The sequence below is a fragment of the Lithobates pipiens genome, unplaced genomic scaffold (genome assembly GCF_037356315.1).
Source record: "Lithobates pipiens isolate NorthernLeopardFrog02 unplaced genomic scaffold, aLitPip1_a1.2 Scaffold_16, whole genome shotgun sequence".
Taxonomy (NCBI): Eukaryota; Metazoa; Chordata; class Amphibia; order Anura; family Ranidae; genus Lithobates; species Lithobates pipiens.
Window position 1 is genome coordinate 112,507,896 of NW_027507748.1, and position 18,924 is coordinate 112,526,819.

Here is an 18,924-nt window from a genome sequence, read left to right on the forward strand (position 1 = left end):
CAGGGTTGGTCTTTATGTCATGCATCCTCGTCTTCCCCTCCCAGATTCAGGGCCCCTGTCAGACCCTTAATCTGGATGCCACGGATCTTTCAATATCAGAGGTTCCATACTACGTAGATCGGTATATCATGTTTGTACCATCTATCTCGCCCCTATCACCCCAGCTAGGGACAGATGTAGCGACCATCACAGGCTTCGCTGCAATTTTTGGCCACCATCAGGCAACCAGCAGAGATTATTGCAAGATAGGTCTAAATCCCTAGCAGTCATGTCCTGCCTGGGTAGGCTGGTACAGCTGTCGTTATAATTCAGTTTAAAGTTGACTATACGTTGTTCCTGGCCTAGAGCAATCTCGTAGCAGATGCGCTGTCGTATTTGACTGGAGCCGATCCAGTGTCAGCCATTGTCCTTGGTCGGTCTCACCTAAACCCCGGTTTAGTACAATATCTACAAACAGCGACCAAACTCGTAAACGTCTCACTTTCTCGCAACATGCTCAAACTACCAGACGGCCTGGAGGGCCTTCAGAAATTCCGGACACACCACTCCTATGAAACCTCCAACATCAGGCAGTTACTGGCCTTTCGTCATACTGTCATACCTAGCTGCCTATCCCATAACACTGTTCGGCGATACCTAGCCGGCAGGCAACATTTCTTGTCCTTGCCGGACCCCGCAAACCTTCTTTATTCATGTCCCACGCTGGTTGAACCATGCTTCGTGAAGTCCAGGAAATCCAACCGATGGTCGGTGACAAATGCTTACCCGAACGGGTGACATCCTTAAGGGTATTCCGACCATCCTGACTATCCCCTCGTTTGTTCTCTCCCCTAGCATGGTCCTACAAGCAGCCAGGTGTTGGCCTACTACAGGTTCCTGTGACCTGGAAAGTTCACCTGCGGTAATCCAGCAGGCCGAGAGCTATGTAGACGCTACTTAGCCTGATACAAAGATCACTTTGTACTTCCCCTAGCGGTTTCAAAGAGCAGCAAGTAAGCTCCAGCGTAGACATCCACTTTTACAGAATCGGTAACAGCGGGTCCCCAGACATGTCATTGAATAGCTAGGCAGGTAGGAGTCTGCCTGCTTCACCCGGTACAGCCACAATCCTCAGGTGGAAATAGCTCAGGCATCTGTTAAACTCACTCAGTGATCAAACTCAATCGATAAAGAGCAATTCCCTACCAGTATGTTTTTGCCCCCTTATTTTGGTATACCGTACGTTAGACCAGGGCACACCTTCAGGTCTATTTCAAGTGGTAAGTTTATGTTAACCCTGTTTGTCATCGTTATACTTATCGGACATAGGGCTCTGAACCATAAGTTGAAAGGCCAGTATGGTGGCCTGTATTTATGGGAGGAGCCCGGAGGAGTAATTGATCAGCCCGTTCAGCTGTGTTCCTTATCAGCCAGTACGGTGGCCGGAATTTATGGGAGGAGCCCGGAGGGGTATTTAATCAGCCCATTCTGCTGTGTTCCTTGTCGGTTCCTGTGTGCAATACCCACCCTCCCATCCCCTTTTTAGGGCATTTCTCAAGGCATCATACTCCTCACAGAGTACTCATTTCACTTCATTTCATGTTCATTTCATTTAATCCTCATTTCTTATCTAGGGTATGCCCCCTTATTTTGGTATACCGTACGTTAGACCAGGGCACACCTTCAGGTCTATTTCAAGTGGTAAGTTTATGTTAACCCTGTTTGTCATCGTTATACGTATCGGACATAGGGCTCTGAACCATAAATATATATATATATGTATAATATATTGTATTGCTACTTTTTTTTGATGATGAATGATGCATGAACATGGTCTTATTTTAAATTTTTGGTTCTTAGTGTTAACACTGTATTTGTATGTGTAACAATACAAAACTCAATAAAAACTCAATAAAAACGATTTGTATTTTGTGATAACGTCTTCAAATAAATCAAAGCACAATACGTTTGAAAGTTAGTATTAGGTGACATAACCCTGCTAGAATGATCTCTGCCATGGGTTACCCTAAAGGGAACTAGTGAAGATTGGGCAGACTTAGAAATCTGAATATTTTGTTTTATATTGTTATATTTATGCAGGCTTACTTATAATAGATTTAAATCCCTCTAGTTTAGCTTAACGTGTTACTAAACCCAGGACCCTGCATTCACTATATCTGGTCCCCCACAGTACACAGAACATGGAAATGCAATTATTTTAGTATATATATATATATATATATATATATATATATATATATAAATATTTAGTATATATAATCTAAATATCTTTTCTCATCAGCAGTTAGAGCAGTTTTTGACTTCTATCAGTGCCCAGCCAAACACTGGTTAAAGCTTGTAGGAGGAGGTTTCTGACTGTCCTATGAGACTGCAAGACCCCTGACCCTCTTTCTGGGCAGTGCTGATTGGTCATGTGTTGATCACATGCACTCTCCCAAGAAGAAGAAAAAAACCTCTCTAGCAATACACACCAAACTGAGCATGTGCAGCCTGAGTCCAAAAGCTCTCTCTTATAGAGGATTGTGCCTACAAGTTTAAGCAGCCTTTTTACACAATGTAGAGGATTAACCATTTAGGTACCACAATGAGTATAGCAAGCATGGTTTACTGCATATACAGTTGGATTTTACTGTAACACTTTAATTCATGTTGCGTGATCTTGACACTTTAGTTGGGGTGTCAGAGGTCATATAAAATCGTATTGCTCAAAAGATGAGAATGAATGTTTGATGTGGGATATTTAGCAGGCCAACAATTTTAAAACGTCAGTTTACTCCTGACCAGTGGCATAGCGTGGATTGTCAGCGCCCGGGCAAGGCAAGTAATTTGCGCCCCCTTGCGACCACCATACTACACTACACTACACTGTCCACTATACTACACTACACTAATCACCATACTAGACTACACTGACCACCATACTACACTACACTGTCCACTATACTACACTGTCCACTATACTACACTACACTGACCACCATACTATACTGACCGCTATACTACACTACACTGACCACCATACTATACTGACCGCTATACTACACTACACTGACCACCATACTACACTATACTGTCTACTATACTACACTACACTGACCACCATACTACACTATACTGTCTACTATACTACATTACACTGACCACCATACTACACTATACTGTCTGTCTACTATACTACACTACACTGTCCACTATACTACATTGTCCACTATACTACACTGTCCACTATACTACACTGACCACCATACTATACTGACCGCTATACTACACTACACTGACCACCATACTACACCACACTGTCTACTATACTACACTACACTGACCACAATACTACACTATACTGTCTACTATACTACACTATACTGTCCTGCCTACAGTCTGTCTGTCTCTCTTTTTCTCTCCCCGGGGGCCAGTACCACGACTCTCAGGAGGGAGTCTGACTCACCTTCTTGTCCTGGCCTGCATCAGTCCAGAGATAGGAGGAGGAGAAGATAGCAGCAGCTAACATTTTTGCTTCTCCCCCCACGCTCTAGCTGCCATGTTCAAACCATCACTGCTGGGTACTGCCACTACCAGCATCCCTAGAACATTATAACTATAACAGATAATGACAGTAATGGAAGCAGTAAGGATTATGTGATGGATATGGTGTTCAAATTACATTATGTGATAGACAGAGATCCTGTGAGAAAACAGCTAGGCTTCCCTTGAGTTCAAAACTAAAAATAATCAAAGGAACACTTTCTTGGGGCGTGTCCAAGATGACGATGGGAGAGGACGCTCACTAACAGAGCTCCTGGAGTCCGGGCATTAATCTTCCTTTTTACGGTGGCATCTGGGCAGAAACAAGCGGTGAAAACATCCCCTGCTAGCAGCGCGATCCCCCGGGCCATGCCCGGAGGTAGATCCCGGAGGTCAACGCAAGCAGCAGCCGCACGAGACAGGGCCCACGGCAGGGGCCAGGCCGCCTTCTCGACCCACACGGAATCCCAGACGGACGTCGCGGACTCTCCTCCCGCAACGGCGGCGGATCTTGCCACAGCCCTGCAGACTATTGTAACAGGACAGTCAGCGCTAATGGATAAGATGGACCACTTGCAGACCAATGTGGACTTTATCCGCCATGACCTGGATTCCTTCCGCGCCTGCGTGGCGGAGGTGGAGGTGGAGCAGCGGGTGTCGGCGACGGAGGACACTGTGCGGGACCACCCCAGCGACCTGCACACCCTAAAGGCCAGAGTCAAGGCCCTGGAGAGCTGAGCAGAGGACGCAGAGAACCAGAATCAGCACAATAATCTGCGCGTCGTCGAATCCGAAGGTAATGACCCTGTTACTTTCATAGAACGCCTGCTTAAGGAACTCTTGCCACGGGCACACTTCTCTCCCTTTTTCACTGTTGAACGGGCCCACCGCATGGCGGCTACACGTGGCCCGCCGGGCTCTCCTCCCCACACCTTTTATATTTAAACTTTTGCATTATAAAGACAGATGTGGTTCGGAGGGAGGCTAGGGCGCTCCAGGAGTTTAAATTTGAAAATGCAAGATGGATGATATATCCTGACTACACTATGGAGACACAGTCATTTGAACTGCGAGCCAAAGGGCTAAAGTATAGTATGCTTTTTCTGGCCCGGCTGCGAGTGGAGGATGGGGAGTCCACGAGATTTTTTACATAGCCGGCAGAGGCCTCATCGTGGATTTAAACGCTACATAGGCATTGATCTACCTGCATGTTTGAATCTTATTAGTGTTCTGTCTGCCAACTGGAAATGTTCTGACATCTTGCCTCCCCCAAAGGGCACCCTGGAATGCTAGATCAACAGTGTTTAGACCCAGTTAACTGATATCTTTCTTGTACGGTACGGGTGATTCATTGTTTCCCACGAGTGGGCCCCCCCCGGCTGGGGTCTTAATACGGGGGTAGCCCCCCTCCCTCCTTTCAGGTCCTCCCTGTGGGCAGTAGATGATTAGTCCTGGGTGCGATGAGGACTACAGAGGGGTGGAGGGCACGTGGACTGAGACTTGATGATATGCTACCTGGCCTTGCTTGGCGTTGGTTGTGGGTTGCCCTCTCCTCTGGCATGTAGCACCTGTCTAAGTGTACCTGACACCCTTACAAGTCCACATGTTTTGTGAATCTCCTTACCCTTCGGAGCTGCAGAACAGAGCTGTTGGTGTTGCCATGTTGGCGAGTTGCCCCTGGATCCTTCTTGTTATGTTTGCAACCTAAGCCTAATGCCCCCGGCTCAGGCCTGGAGACCGTTTTGAATAACCTGCTGGACTCCGCTACCCGATCCATGTACTGTGTTTCAGAGGTTGGGACTCCGGTGCCTTCTTGCAGTGCGCACCCCCACAGGGGCCGGTTGCCTCTTTCTGTTTTGGGAGTAAGGCCCCCTCTGATTTGGGGGGGGGGTGGGGGGATTGGGGTTTATATTTTGTTCACCCAAGTTATTGTTTGTATGAGTCGGCTTGCTGTATGTCCTAACTGCTTCATGCCTTACACAGGAGTTGTGATACAGGTGGTACGAACTGGCAGTGAGGTGGGAGCTCGGTGGCTCCTAAAGGTATTTCTTAGCCCTGCAGAGTGGTATGTGGAGCTTAATGGCTTACTGTAAGATTGTGTCCTGGAACACCAGGGGTCTGAACTCCAAGATTAAGAGGTCACTGGTGTTCCAGTTTTTGCAGAAGCGCTCCCCACAAGTTAGTATTCTCCAGGAGACACACCTGACAGGGGGTAGAGTTATGAGCTTGCGTAGACCCTGGGTGGGTCACTCCTATCACTCAACCTATTCAAATCTAGCGAGGGGAGTAAGTATCCTTATACGTAAGTCTCTGCCCTTCCAACTTTTAGCTTTGGAGGTGGACCCGGTGGGGTGCTTTGTTATTATTCACGCAAATGTCATGTCTCTAGAGGTAGTAATAGTGGGCTTGTATGTCCCCCCGCTGGCCTCCATGTCCCTGTTATACCAGATTGTAGCAAAACTCACGCAGTATGACACGGATAATATCCTGCTGATGGGGGATTTTAACATGGTCCCAGACTCCACAATGGACAGACTGTCTTAGTCCTCTGGCTCTACTACGGCATTGAGGGCCTGGGCGGAGGTGTTTAACCTCACAGACGTCTGACGCTGGCGACACACTCGACTGAGGGCATTTACCTGCCACTCAGCGAGGTACAAAACGTTTTCTAGGATTGACCTGGTGTATTCGGGGGGTCCCTTCCTTTCTAGAGTGAAGGACATTTCTATTCTGCCTAGAGGGGTCTTGGACCATGCCCCGGTCTCCCTGATGCTGGAACTATCCTGTCCACCATCAGAGAGTTTGTGGCGTCTCTCATGGTTCTGGCTCTCTGACCCACGGATTGACATCCCGGGTAAGGCAGATATAATTACCTTCCGGAATACGCGAGATAGAGATGTTCCTGTCTTGGATTCATGGGATGCCTTCAAGGTTTGCATGCGCGGGCAGTTTCAGGCTCACATTGGTAATGTTCGTAGGGCGAGTGAAATGGTAGATTGTTGGCATGGTTGTCCCGGGAGCACTCCTCCCCGGTCTCTATATCGAGAATCCAGTCACCCAGTGGGGAAATCCTTACTGATTCATCTCAAATTAATGCCCGGTTTGCCTCCTACTATCAGGATTTTTATAGCTCTAGAGCCCAGTATACAGATCAGGAACTAATTGAATAACTGGACCAAGTGGACCTACCGTGTCTTACTGACACCACCAGGGAGGCTTTGGACAGGCCCCTGACCCTAAAAGAGATCCAAATAGTGGTTAAATCACTGCAGGGTGGGAAAACGCTGGGCCCAGACAGGTACCCAGCGGAGTTTTTTAAGCAATACGCGGATGATGTCCTACCCATTTTTAGAGAGGTCCTGCTGCGGGCGCATGAGGGTGGGGTACTACCTGGGTCTATGTTATCGTGGTCCTCCCTAAGCCTGGCAAGAATCCTGAACTGTGTTCTTCATATCGGCCCATATCGCTTCTGAATGTGGACTTGAAAATTCTGGCAAAGGCTCTGGTGGGCCGCCTGAACACGGTAATCACAGCACTCATACATCCGGACCAGTCCAGGTTCATGCCGGGCAGAGGGACAGATATTAATATACGGAGACTGCTGACGCATATGGATAGGGCTCCGGAGGATAGCCTTTGGGTGGTGGTGTCATTGGACGCCAAAAAAGCCTTTGATTCGTTGAATGGGAGTACCTCCGGGTTGTCCTCCGGAAATTTGGATTTGGACCAATGTTTATCCAGTGGCTACGCTTGATGTATGCCTCGCCTAGTGCCCACTCTCACCTGGGATTTTTGCACTGGCGGTGGAGACCCTAGCCACGAGAATTCACGACGCATCCACGGTTCGGGGAATTCGGGTGGGAGTGGTGGAGGAGAAGATATCCTTGTATGCGGATGACACTATCCTATACCTGGATGATGTCTCCTCCTCACTCCCTGCGGCCCTGCAGATAGTCAACAAATTTGGAACATACTCAGGCGTTAGGGTCAATTGGGAGAAGTCCTTAATTTATCCTCTAAACCCTAACAGACCTAGGCCTCCTATGCAGAATCCGCTAGTTTGGGTAGATGGTTTTAAGTACTTGGGAATATGTATGGGTGGAACGACAGCCAGGTACATGGAACTTAACCTGGCTCCACTGTTGCTCCATTTCACCAAGCAATGCACGGACTGGAAGTCGCTACCTCTGAACCCAGTAGGTAGAGTGAATCTTATTAAAATGGTATTCCTACCATAGTTCCTTTACCTATTCAGAAATCGCCCAATTGAGATCCCAGTGTTCTAATTTAACAAAATAAAGTCTATAGTCACCTCCTTTGTATGGCTGGGCAAGGTGCCACATCTGGCGCTGTCCACCCTGCAATTATCAGTTGGGCAGGGCGGGCTCGCCCTCCCCAACTTCCATCACTACTACTGGGCGGCTGTGCTGGTAACTGCCCGTTAGTGGTTTTTGCAACTGAGGGACAACCCAGCGGTGACCCTGAAGGCTGCAATCCTGGGGTCTTACACTGCGTTTAGTAACCTGATCTTCCGTGGTGCTAGAGCTTATCCCAACTTAACTACCCTGATGCACACAACTATCAAGGTCTGGGGCCGAGCTAGGGTGATACACCATACCCCAGGTACCTCATGTGCCTCTGTGGGGAAACCCTAATCTGTCTCACTTCCGAGGTATACCGGACCCACAGGTATGTTCTAATAGAGGGATAGTGACCTTGAAACATTTGGTGACGGGGGGCAGGCTGAGCACTTTCCCGGAACTTAAAACTATATATAGCTTTTCGAACTGGATGTTCTTCTGGTTCTTACAGGTGAGGCATGCCTTCCAGCATCAGTTCCCGGGTGGAATGGTTCTTGGGACGGACCCAGTTGAGAAATTGTTAACCACCAAGATCCTAATGGCTCCCCTCTCTACGATCTATTCCCACTTGTCAGTCTCAATGCCAACTAAGCAACCTAAGCTATAAACTAAATGGAAAAGGGACATACCGTCCCTTGAGGAAGAAGACTGGGAGTCCTCTGTCTCCTCATATGTTTTGACCTTGATTTCAGCCAGGGACTGTTTTATACAGCTGAAATTCTTGCACCGGGCTTACTATACACCGCAGAGACTGGCAGTTATTTACAGGGATAGATCCCCCAACTGTGCTAGATGTGGAAGTGAGGAGGCCACCTTTATACACATGATCTGGTCTTGCCCTGCGCTACAGGGGTTCTGGGAACAGGTTCTGGCTGATGTCAATCAGACGGCTGAAAGCTCCCTCCTATTGAAGCCAGAAATTTTGCTTTTAAATGTGATAAACAACCCCACTATTGGGAAATATAGGAAACTGTTCGTGGCTTATGCCACATAATATGCCCGAAGGGAGGTGTTGTTGAAATGGAGGTCTGAGCTCCCTCCCACCATCACCGCTTGGAGAAATACCTTGAATAACATTCTGCCACTGTATAAAATAACATATGTCAATAGAAACTGTCCGAATAAATTCAACAAGATATGGTCCTCCTGAATAGACTCGTGGGGGTCCTTGCCGATGGGGTTGTCTCCCCCTGACCCAGATGGGGTTTTATGATTCAGTGGCGGGAATCGAAAAATGTGAAACTGGTGTAGTGGTTCCCCTCCCTGCCCCCCCCCCCCTCTGGCCCCCGTCCCGTCCCTCCCCCTCCCCCCCTCGTGCTCCCTTCCTTCTCCGACCCTATTCAATCTCCCTCTCCCCTACTGGTATTCTTTCCCCCCTCCCCTTCTTCTCCCCTCCTTATGATATACTGAACAAATATGAACATACGCTGTCCGGTTCCTTAGCACATTTCTTGACCATGAACATTATATGTAAACTTGCACTCTGTTGATATATATGTATAGACAATTAGCATTGAATGACTCTGTACTGTAAGCTGACCTGTATGCACTGACTTTGAATAAAGTTCACTTTTGTTAAAAAAAAAAAAGGAACACTTTCTTGTTTTTTTTTTCACTCTGAGTATATCTGATGTATTCCTTTTGTAGGTACTACTTTACTTCTAAAATGGGTATCTAACATTTTGTGTTCCAGGTGTCACTTACAATAAATTAGCTGGACATATCAGCTCTTGTCTGGAAGAAAATATATACAGAGATGTTGCTCAGGAACTGCAAGATGTCAGTATTCCGACAAGTCAGTCTGACTTGGTGGCTTCTCATATTCAGGATGGAGTGGTGGGTCAAGTGTGATTGTTTTCTTCACTCTGTTCACTTGTTCAATCAATTCTATACGGAAGCTCGACATTGTGCATGTTTGGTCAGATTGGGCAAAAGGCCAAATGTCTATATACAATGATGTCTTTAACTAGTAAAAAGCTAATACTGCTCCGGTTTGGCACTTTTTATTTGCTAATATATTTTTTTTATTTACAAAATCAACATCCTCACAAAGAGATGCAAGCCTAGCACACCAGGTACTGGGCACCAGCACTTACCTGCCCTGGTGAACTACTGAATAAAATGAAAAGTAAAAGTTGCATGAAAACACAATTATAAATATCTGGGGGGTGGAAATAGGCCTTGTGGAGATCACTTGAGTCCTCACAAGACTTTTTTTTGTTTTGTTTTTAAAAGTGACAGGGAATCTCTTTAGAGAGTTATATTCAGCTACTCTGATGTCTTGTTTTTTTGTTTTATACTGACATCTTATTTGTTGTAGGTCAGTATTCTTGAAAAAAGACCCACCCTGAAAGTGAAACTACATGTCCTCTTCAATCAGCCTATACCAACAGCCTTAAGAGCGTTAGCTTGGAAGCTGCAACTGTCCAACACAAAGGGTGAGTTGTCACAAATGAATGCTCTAGACTGAATTTAGAGATCATCCTAGCAGCAAATAAGTTAAAATACAGTTAATATGAGAAAGTATTTTTTCAGGCACCTTAACAGTATTGTAAGTCACAACCTCAAACGGTTGCCTGCAAAACCTTGCGTGCATCCAAAGATGCGTCCACATTTACCTTGTAAAATTTGGTGAAAGTGTGTACGGACGACCAAGTCGCCGCCTTACACACCTGAGAAACGGACGCTTGATGTCAGAAAGCCCAGGAAGCACCAATTGACCTGGTAGAATGTGCCGTGACAGGAAAGGGAGGCTCCCGTCCCCTTATGGCATAAGCCTGAACCACAATCTGTCTGATCCACCAAGAAATGGTGGCCAACAAGACCGCCAGGCCCTTCTTCGGACCAGCCACTGATACAGAGAGTCCGACCTCTGAAAAGGAGCAGTAGCAGACAGATATGCCCGCAGAGCCCGGACTGAATCCAAAGAATGTAAAGCGACTTCCTTGGGATGTGACGGCCGAGGACATAAGGACGGGAGCACAATGTCCTCATTTAGATGAAAGGCCAAAACAACCTTCGGAAGAAAAGAGGGCTGCACCTCCTTATCCTTGTGGAGGATCAAGTAGGGAGACTTGCATGACAAGGCCGCCAACTCAGAAACCCGCCTTGCAGATGTAATAGCCACAAGAAAGACTACTTTCTGAGAGAGTGTCAATAAAAGAATCTCCCTAATGTTTTCAAACGGCGGTTTCTGAAGCACCGAGAGCACCAGATTCAAATCCCATGAGGGGCCGTGGTGGTCGTACCGCAGGGGCCACATGCCGAACCCCCTGAACAAACGTACGCACCAATGAGTGAGTCACCAAGGGTCGTTGAAAAAAGACAGCCAAAGCTGATATCTGCCGCTTAATACAACTTTCTGATCCACTCCTTGCTGCAAAAACAGCAGGATCCTGGAAATTGAATATGTACGTGGACGCCACCGCATCTCCTCACACATGGTGATGTAGGACTACCACATGCGATAATAAATCTTCCTGGAAGAAGACTTCCACACCCTCAGCATAGTGGAAATTACCGAAGCCGACAGCCCTCGGTCCCACAGCACCTGGCTTTCAACAGCCATGCCGTTAAAACCAGCAACAGTAAAGTAGAGTGAAGTATCAAACCTTGCAACAGCAGGTCCTCCTGCATCGGCAGTCTCCAAGGAACATCCGCCACCATTCGTACTATGTCAGCATACCGTCAAGGCCAATCTGGAGCAATCAGAATCACCGGAATCCCCTCGGCCTCCACTCCACGTAGAAGACGAGGGAGGAGTCTGAGAGGGGGAAAGGCAAAAATCTGCCGATAATGCCCCTATGGGGCCACCAACGCATCTGACGCATCCGCCCAGGGATCCTTTGACCTAGCCACAAACCTCTGCACCTTACAGATGAACTGGGGGGCTAGAAGATCCACATCCGGGATGCCCCACCTTAGGCAAAAGAGCTGAAACACTTCCGGATGCAGTGACCATTCCCCTTGGTCCAGAAACTGACGACTGAGATAGTCTGCCTGCCAGTTTTCTACGCCCAGAATGTATACAGCTGACAGAGCCGGCACGCACCACTCTGCCCACTATAGGATGTGGGAGACCTCCTGCGCTGCAGCTGAACTCCTTGTCTCTCCTTGATGATTGACCTACGCCACCGCTGTGGCGTTGTCCAACTGGATCCTGACCAGATGCCCCTACAGTCTCTGCGACCAGGTGGAGAGGCACCACCTGATCACCCAAAGCTCCAACACATTGATCGGCAGGCAGGATTCTTCCTGCGTCCAGTGACCCTGAGCATCCGTCGCGATCACTGTCCAATGTAGAGGAAGGAACGACTTCCCGGACCGAAGAGCCCGGGACTCCAGCCAACAGAGAAGCAAAGCCCTGACTAGCTGACTCACCCAAAATTGACAATCCAGGGATGATGGAGATTTGTCCCATTTGGACAGGATCTCTTTCTGCAAGACTCAAGTGTAGAATTGAACATATGGTACCACTTCAAAAGTGGCTACCATGAGGCCCAGAACTCGCATGCAAAAACGAAGTGATGACCACCTGCGGGACATCAGTAACTGCACCGTGGATTAAAGAGTCTGCAGCTTATTCAAAGAGAGAAAGACTCTCGCCTCTGAGGAGCCCAGAATCAACGCCAAGTACTCCAGGCACTGAGTCGGCACCAACACAGACTTCTGGAGATTCAACACCTAGCCAAACTCCCGGAGAGTGTGTATGGTGATCGCCACATCCTCCCTTTAATTCTGAGGCAGAAGCTGCTCTCAGGAGGAGGTCATCCAGGTAACACACGATCACTATCCCTTGTTGTCTCAGCAATGCCAGAATTGGGGCCAGCACCTTGGTGAAGACCCGGGGAGTCGTTGCTAGGCCAAAGGGAAGAGTTACAAATTGGTGAACAGGAAAGAAACTCTATCTTGTAGCCTGACACAACCAGTTCACAAACCCATTGGTCGGAAAGAAGAGAGGCCCACCAGACTGCAAACTCCCAAAGACGAACCCCCACCTGAGAGTCACGCAGGGGCAAACCTTCATGCGGCAGCTGATTTGTTTGCAGGCTTGTTCGGCTTACGATACCAGGAACGCTTTTGTCCCTCAGTTGTCACCTTGTTGGACTGGGAATGCTTACCTGCCGACCTGGGCGGATGAAAAAGCTGCTTCTGAGCGGAAAAAGAGGGCCCTTGCCTATGGCATGGCTCCTTACCCTTTCTGGACTGTGGGAGAAAAGTACTCTTTCTCCCAGTAACATTCTTAATAATGTCATCTAGCGAGGCACCAAACAGCCTCTCACCTTGCAAGGGCAAATCTGCCACAGCTTTCTTAGATGCCTGGTCCGCAAACCAACACTTGAGCCAAACCAGGCGACGCAGCACTACTGCTGATACTGAGGCTCTAGAAACAAAGGGGCCGTATCCAGGGCTGCATCACAGACATACTTGAGACCATGCACCAACTGGTCTACCAGTTCCACACAGACTGGGGAAACCTGTTCCTTCCCCAACTCACGATGCAACAACCTAGCCCATTCAGTAAGCATCTGTGACACCAGAGCCATGGCTAACACCGGCTGGAGCACTGACCCCACCACCGTAAACATGGACTGGGCCACTGTCTCGGCCCTTCTGTCGACAGGGTCCTTGAAAGCAGGAGACTCTTCCACTCTTGGTCACCTTATTTAACCTAGATACCGGGGGGGGGGTAAACAACCGGGTAAACTGAGCTGCTAGGAGCAGACTGAGGGGTTATAGCCAGTAGGACCGCCCCTTGAGCGGTACTGTGCTTGTTTTTTATGTGTTCTACCTAGTCCTCTCCTAAAGGTGGCGATATAACCTTAAGGTCAAGATTAAGGTGCCATGTCCGTCAATGAACGGAAGAGAAAGGTCTTATTTCAAGTTGAATTTAATACACAAAATAAAAAGCTAGAATGCAACTACTTTTGTGAAGCATTTTGAATATGATACTTTGATGCAGAAAGTGGGAAATTCACATCCAGGGGGATCCAGGGGTGCATTTTTCCATGTAACAGTATCAGTTAGGCCTCATGCACACTAAGGGGTTGATTTGCTGAAGGCAGATATGTGCAGTTGCTCCAGAGCTTAGTAAATAAGGCAAAAGCTCTGCTGACTTCCATCATCCAGTCATATGCAAGCAAAAATTCAGTTATTTTTATTTTTCTTGCATGTGATTGCGTATTGTTTGCAAAGTGAAGCCTTACCTCATTTACAAAGCTTTGGAGCAACTGCAGTTGCTGGATCGTACACCTTCCACCTAGTGTGTATGAAGTCTAAGTTGGCTTTTCCAAGCATGAATGAGATATTGGCCCATTTGAGTACTCCAGTCAAGAACAACATGGGTAGCCTTGGCTTGTTAGTTTTATACTTAGCTTACGGCATTTTGAGGACCTTATCATTTAGCATAAAGACCAGTAGAAACATACATTATGAAACAACTCCAAATGTTCAACTAATAGTACCGATAGCTGCTATTGTCAGTGTTATTTCAGCTTAATAATTTCATTGTCTAACTTTTTTATTTTTTATTTTGTTTCTTGGGTTCCTATCATAGCCCGAATGGAATATCTAACACAAGTGTCTTTGAACAAGGTCCGCTCTGTCCTGGAAAGGGACATAGCGCTGCACTGTGATGCTCTGCTCTCCCAAGAGCAAACACTACAGCATCTAAAAGACAACAAGAGTAAGTATTGCAGTTTGTACTAACATCAGAAGTGCTTGAAGACTAATAAATACTGTAACAGGTAGCACCAGATGATAGAAATAATTTACACCACACTATATGCCAAGAAGACCACACTGGTTACTTAAAGACTTACTTAAGACAAAACAATATGTATAAGGGAGCAGTTAATTTGTATTTCTGTCCATCCAGTCCTAAAATTCTGAAACATAACACAGCCTTTTCTGGCAGGGCAGAAGTCCTGTTTTTTTTGTCATTCTTCTCTCTCCTCCTATCAGTATGGTCTTTGTTGATCACTGCAGCATAACTATCTGGCTCCTTGTCCTGCTTCTGCCAATCTAAGCTCTGCTGTAAAGGGACTGCAAGAGGCTCATATCAGGTCAAATTGAGATAGTAGTAAATTAATGAATACAGAGCGCCAAAATCTGCTGTATGCATATATGTGACAGCAAAGTGGTGGACTTTAATGCCAGGGCGCCACATATATACATACAGCCAGAGACACTGTTTCATGTTAGCAGTGCGCTCACATGGTGCTCCCAGCACAGTAACTGCACGGTCACCAACAGCTTCAGGTCACTGTGAATGATATGGAGGCGGGGATCAACTCCCAACCATGTGGTCACTATAATAGCTAAACACAGTGGTCACATGATCGGAAAGCCTGCTTCCCCCACCCAATGGAGGTAGAATCCCACTGGCTGGAAGAGGTTGAAAAAAAGAAAATTAAAATATGAGCATAACTATATTCCAAATATAGTCAGATTAGTCAACCTAACCAGACTAGGGATCAAGCTTTCGACTTAACAGATATACAAGTAGAAGCTGAATTTTAGTAAGTTGAGCCAAACTTCTGACTTCTGACAAACTTCTTTGCCTGAACTTTAACAGGCCTTGTCATTGTGAGCAGATCTGAATGGCTTAAAGGGTAATTCTACTCAATACCAGTATTTGGTTATAGATTGAGATTGGTGGGAAAAATCACCCCTTGCTCTTATGGCAAGACCTGGGGTCCTGGTCCCCCTCTCCCAGCTGCAGTTTTTTAGTATCTTACTTTTAACTTAACAATTATACTTAATGGCATCTTGAGAAAGATGGAAACTTTAGATAAAATGTGTGACATTCAGTATGAAATGTGTTGGATCTGTGCTTGGTGTGTTTTGGTGCTATGTATATAAAATGTTTAAACTTTGGGGAAAGGATCATTACTTTAAATGTCCTAGACTTGGAATGTATATCACACTTTATACTCCAGTTTACTGTGGTTGATTTACAATCAGTGTTTTTCTTGGCTTGGATAATTGCAAGACTGAAGTGTTCTTGTTACCTGACTGGTTTGTCATTGAAGTTCATTAACATGGATCCAAGCCTAAGAAAAAGTGACACAATAGGATATAGTTCTTTCTGACATATGAAATATTTACTTTGTATACCAATTCTTTCATTATTGTATATGTTTATAGCATCTTAAGTATAGTGTTATGTTCTAGATGGCATATCCTGTGCTTAAGGACCATAGATGCTCATTTGTTTCTTTGTGGATCCTTAGATGCAGGAAGATGTATGCGGAATGTATTGTCCTATTATCACAAGCGCAACCAAGTTAGCCTCTTAAAAGAAGACTATATTTTGCTTGTACCTCTGGTTCAGGTTGTGATGGCCTCATCTAATCCAAGCACCTCACTGGAATCAATGACCACACTACTGGTGGAGCAGTATGTTGCTTTCATGGATTTAAGACCAACTATTATGTGTCAGAATCAGAAAAATGAGGTGACAATAAACTTTCATTTTATAAGTCCTGTTGTGCAGAGAGCTGCATTGCTAGATACTGTACAGTCCTATCATTTCTGAAATCGCAACACTCTGAATTTAGGTAGATATGTTCCTTCTTACTGAGTACCATCCTTGCTCTAAAGCAACATACACAGGAGTATGAGTAGGAGGTTGCATTACCACCCACATGCATTGGAATGAGAAATTTGTTCCACAAGGAAACAAAAAGACAAAGAGCAAAAATCTATTTCAGAAGCCCCACAAGAAGACATTTAAATCTGGTAAATTAAATGAAACTTAACAAAGTTGCACTGTTTCCTGAATGGCATTCGATATCTGGTTACTGAAACTGACATTTTCAGAAATGTTTATCTCCTTGGTTCCCTGCAACTCTCGTTGGTTCCTCCCTTTGACCTCCTCCACCCATTACAGGATATAGTAGTGAGGTGCAGGCCAGCATGGGGAACCAAAGAGAGCTGTGGGGGACCCACAGTGGTGACTTCAGTGGAAGACTTCTGCCACATACCTAGTCAAGGCCAAGTTGACGAGAGGGCTTCCCTTACCCCTCCTGTCCCATTTCCCCTAGAGTTATTGACATGGTATAATAGAGCACAGAGTGTCATAGGGGCCTGTAGAAGATCATAAGGAAAGGGGGTTTAGATTGCGCTATGGACCACTTGCTATAGAGTAGATTGAATTTATGAAAAATATGTAATATGGAAAAATAGGAGGGAAAATAGGTAAGAGCAGCCTCTATTTATTTCCACCTTAACAGGTGGAAAGGTACTAGGAAGAGGTGAGGAAAAATAGACTTGGCGCTATACCTTCCCCCTGAGAATCTGTATGTTTTAAACTTTTGTAAGATATTTTCCAGCTTGCTGGAAATTAAATGAAAATATTGAATATTATGAAATCAATGAATAGCAAATGCTTACCATAACCAATTCTAGTGATATATAAACCAGTGCAAGTACAAATAAATTACATGTGCCACAAATTATATACTGTCATTATTTAAAAAATTATTAAAAATGCAAGTGGAAAAAAGTGGTGGCTATTTCTTGCCTAAAAGTATGGTGACTGTGCTTGATCTATGATAAAAGAATCATGCTGGATATAATCAAGATAAAGTAACGTGATAACCAGCACACAGTGGCAAACATAAAAAGCAAATAAACATGTATTGTGCAAAAAAACATTAAAAATTGGAATTAACATTCATAGTGAACCATATATATTTATATTGTGAATAGTCTTTAGTGAGTGGCGTGATCCTCCGTGCATAAAGGGAAGGAAGGGGGGTGATGATTTCCAAACAGTGTTTCCCGTGTTCAGTGGTTACTTCAATAATATGCTCTCACCGGAAAAAATACCCCATCCGGGGTGGATCGACCTTCACAATATCAGCTATTGTGTCGCTCTCTGGCTTGCTTCTGATGTGATACTGGGGGTCTCTCGTTTTTCGGTGAGTGTAGTAAACCACGTGTGTTATGTCAAAAGAGAGGCATATCCATAGCGTGATACCGTTTAAAATACATATTTATTAAAGAAAATGAGTAAAACCTACTTACAAACGTAGATATTGCAATTGCAGTGATAATACAGCGTTCAGGCAGGTTTAAAAGTCCCGCTCAGCTTCCTGGTTAGTGCTAGAGGTGTACGTCGTATGGCCACGCCCTACGCGTTTCGTCACTCAGACGTCATCCGGATGTTTGCCACTGTGTGCTGGTTATCACGTTACTTTATCTTGATTATATCCAGCATGATTCTTTTATCATAGATCAAGCACAGTCACCATACTTTTAGGCAAGAAATAGCCACCACTTTTTTCCACTTGCATTTTTAATAATTTTTTAAATAATGACAGTATATAATTTGTGGCACATGTAATTTATTTGTACTTGCACTGGTTTATATATCACTAGAATTGGTTATGGTAAGCATTTGCTATTCATTGATTTCATAATATTCAATATTTTCATTTAATTGCCAGCAAGCTGGAAAATATCTTACAAAAGTTTAAAACATACAGATTCTCAGGGGGAAGGTATAGCGCCAAGTCTATTTTTCCTCACCTCTTCCCTGTAGAAGATCATGCCCAGTAAAAGCTCTGGGTAACAAAAGAGTGCAGTCAGTGCAGTTCTGGAATCCATGCAGAAGGTAAACTAGAAGCTTACAGATGCAGGATCTGGTAACGTAATTGGGCAGCCAGGAGTTGGCAAAAACCAGGTGGCAGAAGTGCAGAATCAGGAAGCAGAGGCAGAGTTAGGGGCTAGGTCAAGGTTAGTATGAGAGAAGTAGGTACCTAATCAGCAGACAGAAGACAAGGTCGAGTCAGTAACGGAATATCAGGATAAAGCAGATTCAAGACAAAGCCAGGTCAGGTCACAGATGTAAGCACAGGACTTGGTCACAGGTGACAGAAGCTGATAACCACTCAGCAATCTTCTAAACTCCTGTACTTCTGTAAATAGGGCGCTATGCACCAAAATATAAGTGCCCAATATGCACAATCATTCTAACTAATGCACATGTGCATTTTTATTAATGTGCGCATGTTGACGCACCTATAGCATCTGT

General features: G+C 45.6%; 1 protein-coding gene across 2 annotated transcripts in view; it reads left to right on the top strand.

Annotated features, from left to right (window-relative positions):
* Nucleotides 1–18,924, top strand: part of LOC143981986 (uncharacterized) — a 100,191-nt gene that overhangs the window by 26,043 nt on the left and 55,224 nt on the right. For both annotated transcript variants that reach the window (XM_077480278.1, XM_077480280.1), the window contains 4 exons: nucleotides 9,577–9,719; nucleotides 10,204–10,321; nucleotides 14,440–14,568; nucleotides 16,118–16,341. In XM_077480278.1, coding sequence (XP_077336404.1) covers nucleotides 9,577–9,719; nucleotides 10,204–10,321; nucleotides 14,440–14,568; nucleotides 16,118–16,341 — 614 coding nt within the window. The remainder of the gene's footprint in view (nucleotides 1–9,576; nucleotides 9,720–10,203; nucleotides 10,322–14,439; nucleotides 14,569–16,117; nucleotides 16,342–18,924) is intronic.